At 39.9% G+C, this 20280-nt stretch overlaps 1 protein-coding gene across 1 annotated transcript in view; it reads left to right on the top strand.

Moving 5' to 3' along the window:
• The window catches only part of ITGA2 (integrin subunit alpha 2), a 105286-nt gene that overhangs the window by 28325 nt on the left and 56681 nt on the right, over positions 1-20280 (top strand). The window contains exon 2 of the mRNA XM_004058870.5: positions 9156-9276. Coding sequence (XP_004058918.4) covers positions 9156-9276 — 121 coding nt within the window. The remainder of the gene's footprint in view (positions 1-9155; positions 9277-20280) is intronic.

The raw sequence follows: 20280 nt of genomic DNA, 5'->3' as shown, positions 1-20280 counted from the left end.
CATGTGTCAGCTGGGGTGGGGCTCCAGAAGGAGCAGGGTGGCAGCAACCTGCTGGCGGTGCATGGTAGCAGCACAGCAGGGGCAGGGCACCAGTGGGGATGAGGTTGCCAGTATTCCTGTGTGCATTCATGCCAGCATAGCAGGCTGCCCACACATCAGCCGGGGGTATGGTAGGATGAGCATGCACTGGCAGGGGAGGAGAGACAAGGTCTTCTGGCATGTGTGGGCCAGCAAAGCAGTGTTGGGGGGATGCGGAGGGGTGTGAGGCGTGGGTAAGCGCATGCTGGCAAAATGTTGGGGAGAGGCTGCGGTTGGGGAGGCTGTGGCTGGGGGAGGCTGCAGGTAAACCATTATGCATCGGCAGGGGCTGTTCTGCTGGAGCCCTCTGATGGCCAGGCATGGTCTGTCAGTGCAGGAGCCCTGATGAGGTGCCCTAGGAAGCACTCTGGTTGGGCATCTGAAGCTGCTCTGCAAGAGGCCATGGTCAGGCTGGAGCTCCAGGAAAGGCCAGCAGACAGGTGATGCTCAGATAGGACTGGCCCCATCCCACGGGCAAGACTGCCCTGCTCTGTCCGGGTCCAACAGTCACCCTAAGGCTAAAGTCTCCTATAGGAGCACGGCAGGCCTTGAGGGATGGGCGTTCTTGGCCATATTCTGCTGTTGTTAAATCCTCTGGGCTCCCCACTGGCTGGAGTCTGCCTTTGCCACCTCTCTAAGCAGCTGTCTTTGTGTCAGCTCAGGTGTCCGTGGGGGTCGTGAGTTCCGTTGCTAGGATACTGGCGGTCCGTGGCAGGAGCAGGCCACTCCTCACCTGTTCAACTGACCCCAGAAGTTGCTGGGGACCAGGAAGGATTCCTGGTGCTGGGCAGCCCCGTGTAGGGCTCCTAGCTTTCTCTCCCTTCAGCCCAGCATCCGCGTCCTCCCTCATCCACTCTCAATGCCTTCCCTGCAAAGACCTGTTCAGAGTGTGTGCCAGCCTTCCCAATGTCCTGGTTTCTCCGTCGGAGAGGTTTCTCCCGGCTGCCTCTAGTCATCCATCTTGGCTCCCGTCTTGGTATAGTTTTTGAGTAACACAAAGAGGATTATAGAAAGCATATAAAATATTTGTAGAAATTACATTTATTCTTGAAGAGGTCATGTCTAAAATTAGTGAAATACTCTTTAAAACATTTTGGTTTTTAGGCTGGGCACGGTGGCTCACGCCTATAAATTCCAGCACTTTGGGAGGCCGAGGCACGTGGGTCTCCTGAGGTCAGGAATTCGAGACCAGCTTGACCAATATGATGAAACCCTGTCTCTACTAAAAATACAAAAATTAGCAGGGCGTGGTGGTACACGCCTGTAATCCCAGCTACTCAGGAGGCTGAGATATGAGAATTGCTTGAACCCGGGAGGCGGAGGTTGCAGTGAGCGGAGATCGTGCCATTTGCACTCCAGCCTGGGTAACAGAGCGAGACTCCAGTCTCAAAAGAAATAAATAAATAAATAAATAAACGTCAAATAAATAAATAAAACATTTTGTTTTTTAAATGAAAATAAAGGGTACTTTAAAAAATAATTTTAAAATAAGTTGAATCATTTAAAAATGATTCAATGATTTATTGAACCACAAAGGATAAAAGAAGTAATTCATATAAATAAGCAAACTCATTAATTTTTTATCTCGAGCAAAATATATAAATTAGTTACCCACGGTCACCTGTGACCTAAAAATATTAAATGGAAAATTTCAAAAGTAAATAAGTCATAAGTTTAAAATTGTGTATCGTTCTGAGTAGTGTGACAAAATCTCACTCCATCCTGCCCAGGATGTGAATCGTCCCTTTGTCCAGCATGCTGTCTGAGGCCCCTGCCCATTAGTCATGTAGGAGCCATCTTGGTTATCAGATCAACAGTCATGGTATTGCAGGGCTTGTGTCTGAGTCACCCTTATTTATTTATTTAGAGATGGAATCTTGCTCTGTGGTCCAGGCTGCAGTGCAGTGGCATGGTCTCGGCTAACTCCAACTTCCACCTCCTGGGTTCAAGCAATTCTCCTGCCTCACCCTGCCATGTAGCTGGGAGTACAGGCATGTGCCACCATGCCCAGCTATTTTTTGTATTTTTAGTAGAGATGTGGTTTCCCCATGTTGGCCAGGCTGGTCTTGAACTCCTTACCTCAGGTGATCTGTCCACCTTGGCCTCCCAAAGTACTAGGATTACAGGTGTGAGCCACCATGCCTGGCCAAGTCATCCTTATTTTACTTCATAATGGCCCCAAAGTGCAAGAGTAGTAATGCTGGCATATTATTATAATTGTTCTATTTTATTATTAGTTGTTGTTTTTAATCTCTTGTTGTGTCTAATTTTATAAGTTAGATGTTATTATAGGTATGTATATATAGAAAAAACAGTATATACCATATAGGGTTTGGTATTACCTATTGTTTTAGGCATCTACTGGAGGGATGGGAGGATCTTAGAACACATTCCCTGAGGATAAGAGAGGATTAATGTAATTCTCATTCCTGCACTAAGAACAATGTTTACCACACCATAAATACTCAATAAGTTTATTGAGTGAACAAAAAACAAATAGGAAAATAAAATCTGTTTATTAACTGTGTGTATAAATTCATTAGTTTTGTATTATGGACAGTTTTGAATAGAGAGAGAAAAACCATAGAATCATGGAGAAAATATCACAAGTTATCATATAGATATGAACAAGTTTATACAAGCCTTATTACAAACATAGAGTTCCATGGAATTGAAGTGTTATTATGTGACCATTTGAGTTACTGAGATGAAAGACATTTATAACCATTGCACTTTTAAGTCTATAGGCATAAATGTAGGGATCCCATTCTTAGGACATGCCTAGCAAATGAAAGTAAGAGTCAAATGCAACCCAATGGGCCAGAGTTTCCTTTATATATTATAAATTATATATTTGTGCATGTGACAATAAGATTACACACTGCAAATGATGTTGAAATAAAATAGCTCATGCTTATAGTCCTTCTAGTCCAGGGTAGGAGAAGCAATTTTCTTTCTTCATTATTTTATCCTGATTCTTATTTTTATTTTATTTTATTATTATTATTATTATTTTTTTGGTGAGGTGGAGTTTCACTCTGTCACCCAGGCTGGAGTGCAGTGGCTCGATCTTGGCTCACTGCAACCTCCGCCTTCCGGGCTCAAGTGATTAACCTGCCTCAGCCTCCCGAGTAGCTGGGACTACAGGTATGTGCCACCATGTCCGGCTAATTTTTTTTTTTTTTTTTTGTATTTTTAGTAGAGATGGGGTTTCACTATGTTGGCCAGGCTGGTCTCGAACTTCTGACCTCAGGTGATCCACCCACCTTGGCCTCCCAAAGTGGTGGGATTATAGGCATGAGCCACCGTGCTGGCCTTTTTATCTTGATTCTTATACACTAAAGGAAAATTTAAAAGCAGCTACATTACACTCACAATTGTACTGTTTGTTGTGTTACTATTCACATATATTTTACCTTTTTCTTCTATTCTGAATATTATTTTTGTATTTTATTTTCGTTAAGCACTTTCATCCTCTTCACAATTGCTGTTTTTTTAATGGCAGGATAAAACTCTGTCTAGTTTATATGCTACCATTTGCATATTCACGCCCCTAATCTTGGACATTCAGATAATTTTAATGGTGGTTATTAAGAACTAATTTTTTTAGATTGCTAAAAATTATTAAAGCTATTTAATATGTATAAAGTGTGTTTTCTTAGGCCATCTAAGACTGAGAGATGACATAAAATACAAAATTTTTATTAGCAAAATAGAACTTCTGTGGCCCAGCCACCTACTTACACACACGGAGAGCCTTAAGTGCCTAAACACTGTTTTCTCATTCTTCCGGAGTAGATAACATTCTCCCAGACTCTAGAGCATGGTTCTCCTGGAAACCTTTGCTGCCCCTAATTGTGTCCCCTGTGTCCTGATCACTATTGCACCACGGCCCCTGCCCTCGGCGTGCTCTAGTTGCTCACTATCCTCTGCCCTCTTCCCTGTCAATCCTTCTGCAGCTACTGAGGACCAGTCCCTCAGGCATGGGAGAAATGTGCTGCACCTTCTTAAAGTAATGACATTCTGTGCTCACAGTTAGAGATAGGCCTTACAGTTCTTATGTTTTTGTTCAATATTTAATGGAGACATTGTTCCCCCTAGAAGTGCAGTATGCATCTTCAGGAATGGGCCAAATTGCAATCTGAGAGGCTGTGTCAAAACCACACCTCTATTCCCAAGTCCACCTCTTGCTTTTGGCCTTTGCTCTCTTCTCTTAACCTGAATTTCTTCCTATGTATGTCCCTGGGCACGTTTTGCAAATGAGTCCCTTCTATGAAAAACCCATCCCTGCCCCTGGCCCTTCAGTATATATAGATATGCTCAAATTTGCATTGACCACAAAAGTTAGACCCTTTTTTTTGCCACCCTTTACTACAAAATGCATCCTTTAGTTCTGACACTGATATCATAGACATCAATAAACTTCCCTTGCCAAATTTTTGTGGTTGAATATAAAATGACATGTTTTGTTTTATACATTATTTACGCTCTTGTTGTTAAAAGACTTTTTCCTTTCTGAGTTTCACTGCATTTTTTTTTTTTTTTTTTTTTTTTTGGAGACAGGGTCTTACTTTGTTGCCCAGGCTGAAGTACGGTGGCACAATCACAGTTCACTGCAGCCTTGAACTCCTGGGCTCAAATGATCCTCCTGTCTTAGACGGCCATTGAGATTACACGTGTGAGCTGCCATGCTCAGGCTTTGCTACATTTTTAGAACAAAAGTAGGTTAACTATATCAAATCCCCAATCATATGTTTCTCTTTTGAATTATAACTTAAAATTATGCTCCAGAAGAAAGTAGGAGAATAAATTTCATATTTACTAAAATTAATTCTTAAATTATTGTTTCCAAAAAAATTATTTCAGAGATGGTCAGGAATCCTCAGGAAAGGAGATCCTGTAAATTTTTGTTTGTTTGATTTAGAGACAGAGTCTCTGTCACCCAGTCTGCAGTGCAGTAGTGCCATCACGGCTCACTGCAGCCTGGACCTCCTGAACTCAAGCAATACTCTCATCTCAGCCTCCCAAGTAGCTGGAACTACAGGCATGCACCACCATGCCCACCTAATTGTCTATTTTTTGTAGGGATGAGGTCTCATTGTGCTGCCAAGGACGGTCTTGCACTCCTGGATTCAAGCTATCCTCCTGCCTCAGACTCTAAGAAAAATAAGAAATCTACATGAGTTAACTTATGCTTGACTATCTGGTTTACTTATGGATATTAAAATGGCAACCAGCCTGTTATAATCTAGGATGAAACACTATCCCCTTTTTATTGTGAAAATAGAGGAAACTAGTTAGCCCTGCATGAGATAAAATATATTTGGTGTAAGCTTTCGTGAGATTTACTGGAATACTTTGGCCTGGTTACTGTCAACACATGTCTGACAAGGTCACCTTTGTTAAATATGTTGAGTTTGCGATGCTATTATTGCCTTTCCAGGCATTCACATGAGGACAAAGAAGGAAGATTTATATTCTGGGTGATAATAGGCTCCTGGCAAAGCCCAAGTCAGTTGAAGACTCACTGCATCTAATAGAGAACTGGAAATGTATAGATTAATGAAGCAACCTATGACTTTCTGTGCCAGACTTTTCGCCATTGCCGTACTCTTCTCTTTCACACCCTATGCCTACGTTTAACATGATGTTCCCGGTGCCTGGGATGAACTTTGCCTTCCTCTTTATGTAGTGAATTCCAACTTGTCCTCCAAGATCCAGATTAATTGTCATCTCCTCTGTGAAACCTTTGAACTTAGATTTACTCTCTTCTCAATACTGAGCTCAAGGTTCTTTTTACCACTCTTTATTTTAACACTTATACATTTTGATGCCATTTTTTTAGTAAAATTACCATAATGGAAACGCAAAGAGAACAGGGAGAGTTTAGTTTTATTTATTTGCAGTATCCTCAGGACCTTAAAAAACGCCTGGTACAAAGGAGCTGCATAAACATATGTTGAATGATCCATTTTTTAAGTATGTATAGACACATGGGCATGGTTTGGAGGAAGGAAACAAGATGAACCAAATATGGTTCTTATTATCCATATGATTCAGTTGAACTATGAGGACAGACATCAGAAGATACAGGCACTGGGATTGCCAAGAAGAAATAGATGTTGAATTAGACAGAATACTTCCATTAAATTTTTATGAGCTATTTAGATATCATATGCCAAGTGTGAAATGATGACAGAGATTTGAATTGTAAATACATATTAAGAGAAAAAGTATAGAGAATTGAGATTGTCCAGATTTATCAAAAGAGGCAGGATATAAAGGGAAAGATTTAAGTAGCTGAAAAGAGATTTAGTATCAATGGAATGAAGGGATGGTGATAAAGAAGGTCATGCTTTGTGAGGAAAAATGAGCAGATCATTTATGAACAGAAATTCTGGACAATAAAGTTGAGAGATGAGCCAAACCTAGACTCAGAGTGGGTGACATTGTGCAAGAAAGACATTTAGCCTTCATGAGTTTCAGTTTCCTTATTTGTAATTTGTTAATAATAGCTTGGTTTTGCTGTTTCACAGGATTGTTGTGGCACTCAAATGAGTCAGGATGATTCTGACATAGGCAGACATAAGCATTAAGAAACAGTAGGATGCGAGTTGGAATAAACATTATAATTTAAATAGAGGAAAAATACTGGAAGGAAATACATCTGAATTAACTGAACTTACAGTAGAATGAAAAGATTATGAATGATTTTTCCCTCGAGTTTTCTCTATATTCCAAATCATTATTGAAGAACATATAGTAATTAAAATGCATTTTATTAAAAAAAATCCTAGGTGCTGAGAAAGTAAGAGTGAATAAAAGAAACAAGGTTTGACTTCTCAAGGAGCTTACATTTTAGTAGGCACAGACAAAAGAATATGGCTATATAAGATAATTTTGGATAATTGCTCTAGTAGTGATACAGTGATGAAGAAGGGTGCTGCTGCTACACAGAGGGCCAAGAGAGAGCAGAGACCTATTTGAGCAAAGTCCTACATGCCGTATTAGGTGAGGATGCTATAGGCAGTGGAACAGGCAGCTGCAAAGCGCATAAGCAGAATGAGCTGCATGTGTTCAAAAAACAGAAGGAAAGTGAGTGTGGCTGGAACACAGGGAGGGAGGACGAGAGTGGTGGGAAGTGAAGTCAGAAAGATACACCAGGGCTCAATCATGAAGGACCTTTGGATCTACAGTGAGGAAATTGGATTTTATTCTCAGTTCAATGGCGAGACATAAGTTAATAATATACATCTATGCATATATAGTAACACATATATGCCTATATATGTGAATTGCTGTATAATTGAACTGCTAAATGATAAAATGAACTCCATCATAATTTCCTGCCATTAAATGATCTGCCCAGGTCTAATTAATGGGGGAAAATGAGGTCGTTTTATGTACAGTCACGTGTCCTTTCCAGAATTAGGTATTTTAAAGGTGAAAGCAGTTTGGCATCATCTCTCCACACTAATATGTTAGATGATTGATAACATATTCAAATAGCATTTATTGAGCTCCCCACAATGGGGTGAAGATAAATGTTGGTTGAAAACACCAGTATTTTGCATGCCAATCTGGTTCTCTGCTTAATTTGCTGTTATTTTCTTTTGCATTTTTTTATTATTCAAAAATAAAAAGGAGCAATGGAGCATATGAAAAATAGATGTTAAGGAGAAAATTTGCAGATGTTAAGCTTTGTAGATTTTGCTATAGAGTATTTCAGAATGAGTATTTGTATTTCTCTTCATGGCAGTACATTATTTGTAAGAAATAAAAAGCTGAATTCCTTGTGTGGACAAATCCCTGATAGAGTGATTTTGGCACTTACAGAGGGACGTTAACTACTTAAAGTCCCTGTTGCTTCATCATTGACTTCATTATCCTTTTGGAGCACTCTACAGAATCTGCTCCCAGAAATGCAGGGGCACAATGGAAGAGCAAGCCTTTTTCTTCCAGCCTTTCAGTGCCTAAAACAATAGACATATGAAATACCATGCACTTGCAATGCTGCCTAGAAAGTAGGACATTTCTTTGTGAAAGCACATGTTAATGGAACTTTGATGTCAATTTTAAAGAGTCCATTCTGTCTTCAGTGTCTGCGAAGGTAAATATTGATCTTAAGCAACATGAGGCATATTCCCATCTCCAGAGAGAGCATTAATATCCACACAACCTTCTTTCTGTACGATGAAGAACTGGCAGCATTAATGCTGTCAGTGTCAGACAGAGAAACATGATTTGCCTTATTCCTTTCCTTCATTCCCTTTCCATCAGAAATAAGAATTTTCAAAAAAATAAAATAAAATCTATCAAGGCTTTATCTGCCTTGGTCTTTGTTCTGTTTTTTGAAATGATTAGCATTTCTCAATCATTCAGAAAGAAGCATCAAAAACAAAACACTTTTGACAGTTCCCACTGGAATAAAAAAGATATGACACCAATCCCTACATTTTCATCCTCAAAAATGATAATGATCCCTTCTGAAAGAAAATGATAACAATTTTCAAGGAGCTGTGATTTTCTATCTCCTTTGATGTAGTCATCAATGCCTTTTCAACAGATGTTTCATATAGAGTCCATGTCAAGATGTTCAAGGTGATTCAGAATAAATAGATGATACCCTTCAGCCCTTGCCCTTGGGTGGCTTACAGTCTTGTTGTTTTGGGAAGGACAAATATAACTCAAATTACTTAAGAATACTTAGAGATAATTTAGTTGTTTTAAGTCTTGTGTTCAAATTTTGTCTTCATCCTTACCTCTTTCCAGCTGTGAGATATACTTGTCCCCTGGAACCTCAAAATTCTCTGCAAAACAAAGATAATATTAGTAACTATCTTCTAGCATTTCCATGAAGATTAATAAGATAATGAATTATGCATATATAGTATTTAGCTTGGTGCCGGGCCTCCAAATAAGTACTTAAAAAGCAGTAGTTATTTTTTCTGGGTAAACGTTGATAAGTAATAATTATTAGGTCAAGCAAGTTTTCTTAAAAATGGCCTTTGAGAATTATACGACACACTTATATTCATGAATTGTAAATATGTGCTATTTCATATTTTTCTTAATAGGCATTTTAAATTGTTGTTTGGCATACAATGTTGGTCTCCCAGAAGCAAAAATATTTTCCGGTCCTTCAAGTGAACAGTTTGGCTATGCAGTGCAGCAGTTTATAAATCCAAAAGGCAACTGGTAAGAATATTCTCTTCTTTATGATTCCAGTAAAAATACAAAATAAATTTCATATTTGACTTCAATTGCTTTTTCAAATTGGTGCCTGACTGTACTATAAATGGGTGGCCCTCAAATATCCTTAAATGAACAATCTTTCTTTGAGAGTTGACAACGGCAGACTGATCATTAATGGGATGGTATAATGGTGCATTTTTAAAAACCTGGATAGAAAATTTTCTCTAAATATTCAAAAGCAAATTTATAATACCAGTTTTGACCATTAATACATAGGTAGGTAGATTGATAGATAGAATGATAGATTTGTCTTCATTTCTTATCATGTAAACTGATATTCATTGAACTTTGTAAATCATCACCTGGTTATTAATGCTATCTCTGGACCATTTCTAAATGGTAGAATTGTTTCCTACATTTTTTTCTTTAGCAAGGTTTTGTCTACTTGCTTCATTCTAAGTTAGGCTTTTCCCCTCCATGTGGTGAAGGGTCCTGACAAATATCAATGCAAAATGTACAAAGGTGGCTTTCTCTAGCATATTAACACCTTTTATTTTTGCCCCAAAGTGCCCCCAGTTTTTTCATGCTATGTGATGGTTACATTTTCAAACCATGGCTATTCTACCCAGGTGAAAAACAACCACCTCAATGGAGATGGAAATCTAGTTCCCAAAATAGTAATGCAAGTGAACCCAGAGAAATGAGGTAATTTGAAAGTTGTATTTGGGAAGAAGAGCTGTAGCTCCTATTCTGCCAAAGTTAATGCCCACTGGTGGACACGGGTCCTGCCATGGGGACCTTATCTCCTTGTTGTAGCAGGAGGCTCCAACCATCCCCACTCACCCTGGAACTTCAGATTCTGAATCTCCACTCTCTAGAGCTCTTTTCAGTGATTAAATGGGCTGTTGTTGGCTTATCAAATAAGAACTGTAATGTATGGCCAAGTGCAGTGGCTCACGCTTGTAATCCCAGCACTTTGGGAGGCTGAGGTGGGAGGATCACTTGAGCCTAAGAGTTAGAGACCACCTGGGCAACACAGTGAGACCTCATCTCTATTAAAAACCTAAAAATCAGCTGGATATGGAGGTGCATGCCTGCAGTCCCAGCTACTCAGGAAGCCGAGCTGGGAGGTTGGCTTGAGCCCAGGAGTTTGAGGCTGCAGTGACCTATGTTGGCACTGCTGCACTCCAGCCTGAGTGACTGAGTAAGATCCTGTCTCAAAAAAAAAAAAGAGGAAAAAACCGTAACTGTAATTCATAAGCCTTTTTTTCTGTGTGAACTTCCATTTGATACTCTAAACAATTGAATTCAAAGAAAGGTTCAGGATCACATGTTGGGGCATGCCTGTCTATTTGATGAGGAAACAAAATGAAATCATCCCCTGAGAGGGCAGCATTTCTCAGCAGGCATCTTGGAGGATGTAAATCGTGAGCTGGGTTTTAAGTAGTGAGGATGAAGAGGCTGGAGATGAGTGTTAACTAATGTGAGGAGACTTAGAAAACAATGCATGTAGAGACAGTTTGTCAGTTGTCTAGAAGGATAAGAACATCTGGTTGGAAACCAAAGATTAGCAATTATTGTAACCATTTGGGATACGAGAGAGAGTTGCATGTCTAACAATTATCAAATGATGCTTTGATAATCATAAAGTGGTGAGGAGGCTAGAAAGACGTATGGTCAGTGTATTTTGACCTTGGAATCTAGCAGATGAAGTAGCTAATGACCCACAGTTTTAAATATTCAGCCCTAATTTTTTCCCTCAGACTGCTATATTAAACAATTCATTCAACATCTCCACTTTAATGCCCAGTAGACATACCAAACTTAACTGGGAGAACACAAGTATCTGATTTTCTGCACAAGCTAATGAGGCCAAAAATCTTTGACTTGTCTTCTTTCTCCTCCCCTATACATTATCCATGAGCCAGTCCTGTTAATCCTATCACCAAAATACCAATTATACCTGGCCGTTCCTCACTGTCTCTCCTGCTGCCACCCTGATGGAAGCCAACACCAGCTCTTACAGGCACTGCTGCAGCAGCTTCTCCACCTGCCTTCAGCTTCCCTTCCTGCCAGCTTTATTCTGCTCTCTTTGCTCTAGCCAGTGTGAACTGTTAAAAACATGGCTCGGCCAGGAACAGTGGCTCACACCTGTAATTCCAGCACTTTGGGAGGCCAAGGCGGGTGGATCACTTGAGGCCAGGATTTCAAGACCAGCCTGGTCAACATGGCGAAACCCCATCTCTACTAAAAATACAAAAATCAGCCAGGTGTGGTGGCGGGCGCCTGTAATCACACCTACTCCAGAGTCTGAGGCAGGAGAATCACTTGAAACTGGGAGGCAGAGGTTGCAGTGAGCCAAGATCAAGCCACTGCACTCTAGCCTGGGCGACAGAGTGAGACTCCATCTCAAAAAACAAATAAAAAGCACAGCTCATTCCCTAGATTAAAATTCCTTAAAGGATGCTCTGCAATTGGGTGTCAGCCTGTCTCTCCTATTATCATCTTTTACACCTTCTCCTTTGCTTTCTATGCTCCAAGGACTAAGTCTTTTGTCTGTTCCGTGAACATGCCTAGCTCATTCCTGTTGCAAAGCTTTTGCAAATTCTTTTCTCCTGCCTGGAAGAGTCTTCCCTAAGATCATCACTCAAATGGTTTTCATCTTTCAGTCTCAGCTCAAATGTTTCCTCCTCATAGACCTTTCAGAGCAACCCTATCTATATAGCGCTCGACTGCTCTCTGAGTCGCTCCAGCCTTACAGGTGGATTTATTTTCTAATGATTAGTACTATCTTAAATGATCTATACTTGTTTATATGCTCATTATCTGTCTCCTGCCACTGTCTCTGAGTTCAGGGACATTGTTTTGTTGACTGCTGCATTCTCCGCACCCAGAGTGATATCTGGCACTGAGTAAAGGATCAATAATTATTTGTTAAATGACTAAATGGAAGTCCCAATTATAAATGATTCATCTCAAGTGCTATACAAAGTGAGCTATAGTAGACTGACTTAAGATGTATGAGCTGAAAGGGAGCTTCAGATGAACTCCACTGTTCTAGTTCATAGACATGGCCTAGCTGAGGACATCTGGCACCGAGTTTGAAGCAATTCTTTTAAGTAACAGCTTTCCTGGACAGCGTAAATCTAAGAGAAAGAGCCACCATCAGTAATAGACATTATTGAAGGTGATAAGCCTTTCAAGGATTGTAAGGGGCTCAACCACTGGCCATGCTGTGGGTTGGAAATTGAACAAGATGAAAAGGGACACAGAGTTGAGAGGATCCCACCAGGCAGAGTTCTGGGAACATGAGAGGCATCCATATCTCCTTTCTCTATCCAAGATTACCTCTAAGTATCCAAGACATTGTTGAAAGACAAGTATATTTGCAGTTTATAGTGAGATCCTAGTGCTGGTAAGACCAGGGACACTGGACATTCCTAAATCCTGCCTGGACCTTCTCATGACATCCCTGAATGATGTATAAACACAGGACAATAGGTCTGGGAAGCAAGGCACCACTCTATTATTGGCTGGGCCAGGGCTTTGAACTCCAGTATAGAGCTTTCTGGCAAGGTGTAGCACTGAGATTAGGCTCAAGGCCTAACCACCAGATGATACAAGCATACCCCACCATGCAAGAGGAAGAGACAGCACCTGTCTGACCTGAAGGGCTGAACCATATGGAATTCAGAAGCAGGAAGGACAGAGAACAAAAGTTGGCCAAGCAAGTCTGTCTGGGTCCTTTCGTTGATCTGGTCTTATGAAGCAAAGAAACGAGAGGCAAAACCATGGGCGTGATTTTCTAAACTACATGAGGTGCAAAAAATGCAAAACATAGTTGTTGGCCTTAAAGAGTGTAAAATAGAGTCAGTGAGGAAGATTTATATGCAGAATAGGCAACTTTGAATAATATAGAAGACATCACTCAATGTAAACCCCTTGCAGTTAATGGTGTTTGTTTTCTTTCAGTGTCACTAGCTATAATAACTTAAGAGCTCATTTTCTTTTCCCAAGGCCTGGATCATTAGAGAGACAAGGTTTTCTCATGACCTCTGTCATTTGCCCAGCCCTGCCAAGGTACCTTGCCACAGAGGGCAGGGCTGTGGCCAGGATCCAGGTGAATGGGTTATCCCATTACAGTGCTAGAGTGGGCCATGTTAGGACAAGCAGTCTTCACGACTCTCAGGCTCAAGGAAAATTATATGAAACTTGGAACCCAGAATTGCCTGTTTGTTTTGACAGTGGGCCCTGTGCCCTTCTCTACTCTTAATTTATGACAGTTGCATAGGCATTATGGAAGTAGCAGATGTGGGAAGGACTGTTTAAACATTGACTTTCCTTCTGATACTAATCAAGTTAGTTTTGGACACAGAAAGTGGTATGACCATGAATTATTCCTTTAGCAAATTGTGAGTTCTTTTTCCATGGATTTATCATGTAATACATGCACACACACACAACTCTGTTTTATTTATTCCCTTACTGCTTATTCTGAAGCTGTCATTTTGGTACCTTTTTCCTCTGCTTACTTTGACTTTCTTTATAATCTTTCTATCTAAATCCTGACTTCACTCCTTTCCCTCAGACAACTCACTGAAGGCTCTAGTCTGAGTGTTCTTAAATCACACTCTGTTATTTTTAAAGTACAATTTTAGCTCTGTCATGTGTGCCATGTTTTCTAAGAATTTATGGGCATATTTACATCCGGATCTACCAGATTTTAACAAAATAATCTTAACTCTTTTGCTAGTGTCATTTATGAGACTTTCATTGCACTATGAACTTCAACTCTAGAAACAGTGGTGACATGGCTTTGATAATTCTGGAGCCTTTTTAACAGTCTCAAGTGAGCGGGATAATTTTAAAGCAAGCTGACCTCCCAAGCAGAGTACCTGGGCAGCCCTCTGGCTGTAAGTAAGGCTGTGGTCTGTTCTCTTTTCGGTGTAGGCGGAGGGCCATCCCGCTTCAGAGCCCTCACTTCACACACAGGATGTTCCAATGTGGATGATGCAATTCTTATCACAAACAATCTGCAAAGGATTGAGATATGTTTAAAATCCTTTCCTGGAGTTTGTGGTGATATGCACTCTTTCTGTTTGTCTAATCTGAAGGCCTGTTGCAAGAACAATCTGAGCTCATTATGTGACTCAAAAACCAGAGAGAACTGCAGTCTCTCTGTGTGATGAGGACTGACTGGGAATTAGGGTATTTCCAGTTGTAGAAATGTCTTTCATTCTAACAAGGACTAGTGCATTCTTTTTCCTTAAAGAGAGAGGAGAAATAGAAAGAACATGTGTCATAGCAAAAAATAAAAATAAAAATAATCCACCTATATATGAGCTTATAGTTTTAACTTTTTAATTGAGAAAAATGTTAATAAAGCTCTACATGTGTTATAAATATAACATTGTCATCCACAGATGTGCCTATAAGAGAACTTTAAATTAAAAAAAAGTTTAATTCTATAACAGACATCAAAGATTATGTCACATGATACTTTGATAATAACACCACCTGGTATTTATTGAGTACTCTTTCCTTGCCAAACATGTAATACCCATAATTACTCTAGGAGCTTTGCAAAATTATTACCCCCTTTACAAATGAGAGGAGTGTGACTCAGAAAGGTTAAGTAATTAACCTAAGATTACAGAGCTGATAATTAATAAAGATAGGGGAAGCTAATGCAAAATGAGACAAAATGTTCCAAATGTACATATTTTTGTAAGTATCCAAGAAGGAGAGTGACAGGATGTAGTTGGCATTTATAAATAATATTTAAATTTTATTTTAACATAAACTTCATGAAGTAAGAGAAACTTTCAGAATCTTGAATGGAAAATTCTGTTAGAGAATTTCCAATGTTAGCATCATTGGCTTTACCATCAAGTGTTTCCTGGGCAAAGATGATAGTTACCATCCATCTTTTCATCCTATCATAGACAGGAATTTCTTGTATGAATATACTCAGGAACCGGAGCACAAGGGTTTTACCCTCAGCTTCCCCACCACTCCCTGGGTGACTTTGGGAAAGTCACGCAACTTCTCTGGAGCAGAAAGTATGCCATCCTTATCAAACTGCAATGTTATGAGCACCTTGTGTGAGAATAAAAGTAAAGCACTTCAGGGCTGGGCTCGGTGGCTCATGCCTGTAATTCCAGCACTTTGGGAGGCCAAGGCGGGTGGATCACTTGAGGTCAGGAGTCCGAGACCAGTCTGGCCAACATGATGAAACCCCATCTCTACCAAAACCATAAAAAATTAGCAGGGCGTGGTGGCAGGCACCTGTAATCCCAGCTCCTTGGGAGGCTGAGGCAGGAGAATCACTTGAACCTGGGAGGCAGATGTTGCAGTGAGCTGAGATCATACCACTGCAGTCTAGCCTTGGCAACAGAGGGAGATTCCATCTCAAAAAAAAAACTGGGTCCTCCCTACCTCTTCCTATCCCCTCAACCAATTCTCATCTGTCATGGATGAGCTTCCATGCATATTGGATTAGCTTCAGTCCATTTCTTCTTCTTGGCCAAGAATACTATTCTATTCCAATCCTCTTTCCAAAATAATCATGTCTTTGTCTTTTATGATATAGCGTTTTAAATATTAGCCAATTATCATCCTTTATATCTCTTTCAAAGATAAAAGTCTCTTGCCATTAGGTTGTCCTGGCAGTGCCATTTAACAGGCCAACTTCATTTATTCACAGAGTTTGCTTATATCTTATTTAATTTAATTAATTAATTTATTTATTTATTTGAGACAGAGTCTCAGTCTGTCACCCAGGCTGGAATGCAGTGGCTCAATTTTGGCTCACTGCAACCTCTGCCTCCTGGGTTCAAGTGATTCTCATGCCTCAGCCTCCTGAATAGCTGGAATTATAGGCATGTGCCACCATACTAGACTAATTTTTTTTTTTTTTTTTTGAGACGGAGTCTCACTCTTTTGCCCAGGCTGGAGTGCAGTAGGGCAATCTCGGCTCACTGCAAGCTCCGCCTCCTGGGTTCATGCCATTCTCCTCCCTCAGCCTCCCAAGTAGCTGAAACTACAGGCGCCCGCCACCATGCCCGGCTAATTTTTTATATTTTTAGTAGACACGAGGTTTCACCGTGTTGGCCAGGCTGGTATCGAACTCCCGGCCTCAAGTGATCCCATCTCAGCCTCCCAAAGTGCTGGGATTACAGGCGTGAGCCACCGAGCCTGGCCCTCCTTTTATTTTAAATTTATAACATAAATATTCCTTTTCTTCTTCCATTCAATTTTATTTTTTACTCATAACTTAGTCCAGTGTTTGATTCTGTAAAGACATTAGAAATCCAACTGTAATATATTCTTATGCTTTTATTTTAACTTTAAATACTTACTGTTAAAAGTTTTATAAATAGTTATTATGCTATTGCTGTACAATTAAGCCATCCTCAACACTATTAATACAGGTATCCAAAGTGGCATGTCTCATATCAACAATGACAACCCCCCGAGAGGCGAAGGTTGCAGTGAGCCAAGATCATGTCACTGCACTCCAGCCGGGGCAACAGTGAGACTCCAACTCAAAAAAAAAAAAAATCTATAGTAGGAAGGACACTTTAAATATCTCCTGATTTGCTTCTTCGCTCCTTCACTCTGGATACAAGTTTGTGTGTGCACCTGCAAACACATGAATACATACACACCCATTGTTTGTGACTCGCACATGGGAGAGATATGTTGCTCCAGAATGTCTGCTGTGCTTTAATGATCTATAAAAATCCTCCATGCCTCACCAACAAGTCTTATAATTTTAAGCTTTCCTCTGTGATAATGTGTGAATATCTGTTTCTGGAATAAAGTTCATTTACAAAGGTGACTGGGACTTACACACACACCTTCCTAGTATCTAGTTGTCTAAGACATTTACATCCATCTAACTCCATCTAAAGAAGGATCTGGGGAATGCTAAGTGGCACAAGTGGCAACTATTTATTAACTTGCTATGCCCCATATGATGGGAAAGCAAACAGTGCCTCTCTAGAAGAGTTCTAAGGGAACTTAATATGGTAAAAAGAACCAGCAATTTTGAACAAAAGGGCAGGGGTGCAGATATATAGGTTTTGCTTTCACTTAGACCCTTGAAGTCAGTTTCTTTAAATGAAAACATAAATAGTTATACACTTGACCTCACAGAGTGTTTATAAGGATCAAAGGAGATAATGCACATAAAAAATGCTTTATGAGCTATAAAGCAGTTTACAAATGTTGCTATTCCAGTTTTTATCATTGATGAAACAACCATCTGCCAAAGCACCTAGTTGAAAGGTACTAGCTCATGAGCTTTGATTTGCAAAATGTGATGGTCTTAAAATTATCCCCCTCTCTCCCTCCAATAGCCAAGAACAGGAATTTGTATCATCACAAGGCTTTAGGGTGAATATTTTAGCTTTTGATTTTAAATTCAAGAAAACTGCATGTTGGATGAGAAGAAGTAACATAATTAGTTTTTATTGGTTATATTTCTTCTAGTGCCAAAGCCAATTTCTGGAATTTTTATGAGACAGAACAGTAAGCTTAAGATGTTTTAGCAATAGTGAAGTCAGTGGACTCTTTATCGTGAAACTGAAAGATGCTGAGGATCTAGCCATCCCGCTAACTGAGGAAACAATGTGGAAGCCTAAGAAGTCTGAGGCAGCATAATGAGGCCTAAATACTAAAATTGCCTTTCAATATATGCCAAAGAATTTAACTATTAAATTTATAATAGCAGTATTTCCAAATAAGACCTAAAAAATGAAATGACTCTTTTTACCTGTCTTCCTTCTACCCAGAGACGGGCAGCCTTCACGGGTGAATTCTTTCCATCACAAATTCATTTTACGTTTACCAGCAGAAAGCAGGTACCATTTAGAGCTCACCAAGCACCTTGTGTTGTCCGTGGCCTGGAACTAAACAATATAAGAAACAATACTTATATTTATATACTATAGACTTGGAAAATTTTTACGTGCATGTAGATACAATAAGTTTCTAATCCAAAGTAAAATATCCCCTTGGATGGCTCATAGACCTCTCAAACTTAAAATATCTCACAGTGAACTCTTGAGCTCCCCCTATCGCAAAATCTTGCTCTACTGACAGCATCCGCTTTAATCTGATGGTAGTGACTAGTTTCTTTTAGCTTCTCAGCCAAACACCTTTAGGCTGTCTTTGACTCGTATTCATTCATTGAAAGACCAACTCCTCAAGAAGTCCTGCTGCCCCTACCATCACACTCTATCTAAAACAAGACCGCCTCTTACCACTTTCCCTTCTGCCAGCCCTGTATGAGCACTCCATCATCTGTTGCCTGGATGATTGCAGTTGTCTTCTAAGTACTTTACATGACTCACCTGTGCTTCAATACAATCATTCCCAACAGTGTGGCCTTCAAAATTCTTCTACAATATGTCAGATCACATCATGCTGTACTCAAAACCCTCCAATGGCATTCTCATTTCCCTCAGTTGGAAAGCTGAGGCCTTCTATTAATCATTACGTACAAGTCACTACATGATCTATCATTACCAGTAGGACTACCATCTCCTTCCACTATCCCCCTCACTCATTCTGTTCCAGCCACAGGGCTTTTGCATTTGCTGTTTCCGCAGCCTGGACTATTCTGCCACTAGAGTCTTAAGGTTTACTCTTTAACCTTCTTCAAATTTTTACTTAAATATTACCTTCTCAGTGAGGCCTTCCCTGACCATTCCGATAAAGATTATACTGCTCTGCACCCCACACTCCTAACTCCAGCCTGCTTATTTTTCTCCCAAAGTACTGATCACTACCACTATATGTTTAACTTACTCATTACATTTACTGTCTATTTTCTCCCACTAGAATGTAAGCTCCCCAGGCTAGAAACTTTTTTACTGATTTATTCACTAGTGTATCCTCAGTACCTAGCATGAGGTCTGGTATATAATAGGTCTGGCCACCACGTATAGACTCACAGATTGTATACTGCACAAGGCCTGGACACACCATTCAAGGAATGGTGTCCCCTGGGGTTGTGTACCATTTCAGTCCCCAAGAGCCCAATAAACATTTGTTATAAAATTGAATAAAACAAAATGTTTTGCCCTACTATTTTAAGTACATCTCTGTCAGTAATATCTGGTAAAATCTCTAGTATTGAAGAAAACACTTGGAGAATTTACAGACTCACAGACCAAAGGAAGATATTTATAACAGCCCCTAGATTGTGGGTTTAAAACTGTCCTACCTACACCACCATAAATACTGCTTGCTAACTAAACAAAGTATTTTGAATTCCACTGGAGGTAGGCAAATTGGCTGTGTTTTGAAAGTCTACATAATCACTATTTTCCCACAAGATAATTGAACAGTAAGTGTTATTTAAAGTAGTCTTGGAAGAATTCCCAGTTTCACTGGAGGAAAAGAAAAGTTTATATCTTGGGATTTTGTTTTGTTTTGAGAATCAGCACACATGCCTGTTCATGCAACTCTTTTGTCTGGTTGGGATTAAATTAAATCCATTACTTCAAAGAGGTTTTGCCATACTTCAACAGGTATACTCACCAACATATCCAATTTCCCACCTTGGTAACAGTCTCTCCTGGTGTGTCTCTTCCTGCACGTAAAATTTCGTAGAGAAATATAACAGCCTCCCTCATCTTCCTGTCTGATTAATTTAAGAATGTCACAATTTTCTTGGAATAGCCTCTTGGTGATGTCATAGCCTCTTCTTATGAGGGTGAGTTGTCAGGAACTAGGATTTCACTGAGGCCTTAGGGTGTGAATGAGGAGGAGAGTCTGCTGGAAATGTTTCTAATAAAGAAGGTAAGCAAAGGTCAGTGACTTCTCTGTAGTCACCAACATGACCTGTAGCCTACTTATTAATGTGGTTCACAATATTTAAGAAATGAATCATATATGATGAGGAAACCCTTGTTCTTCAAGAGTTACCAAAATGGTCTGGTTTTCCACTATTTTCTATTGCCATGTGTTAAGAGTTTAAGATAGCATAATACTGTC

This window comes from Gorilla gorilla, chromosome 19 (assembly GCF_029281585.2).
Source record: "Gorilla gorilla gorilla isolate KB3781 chromosome 19, NHGRI_mGorGor1-v2.1_pri, whole genome shotgun sequence".
Lineage (NCBI taxonomy): Eukaryota > Metazoa > Chordata > Mammalia > Primates > Hominidae > Gorilla > Gorilla gorilla.
The sequence above is the reverse complement of the archived record's forward strand: the minus strand, read 5'-3'. Positions and strand labels throughout refer to the sequence as shown.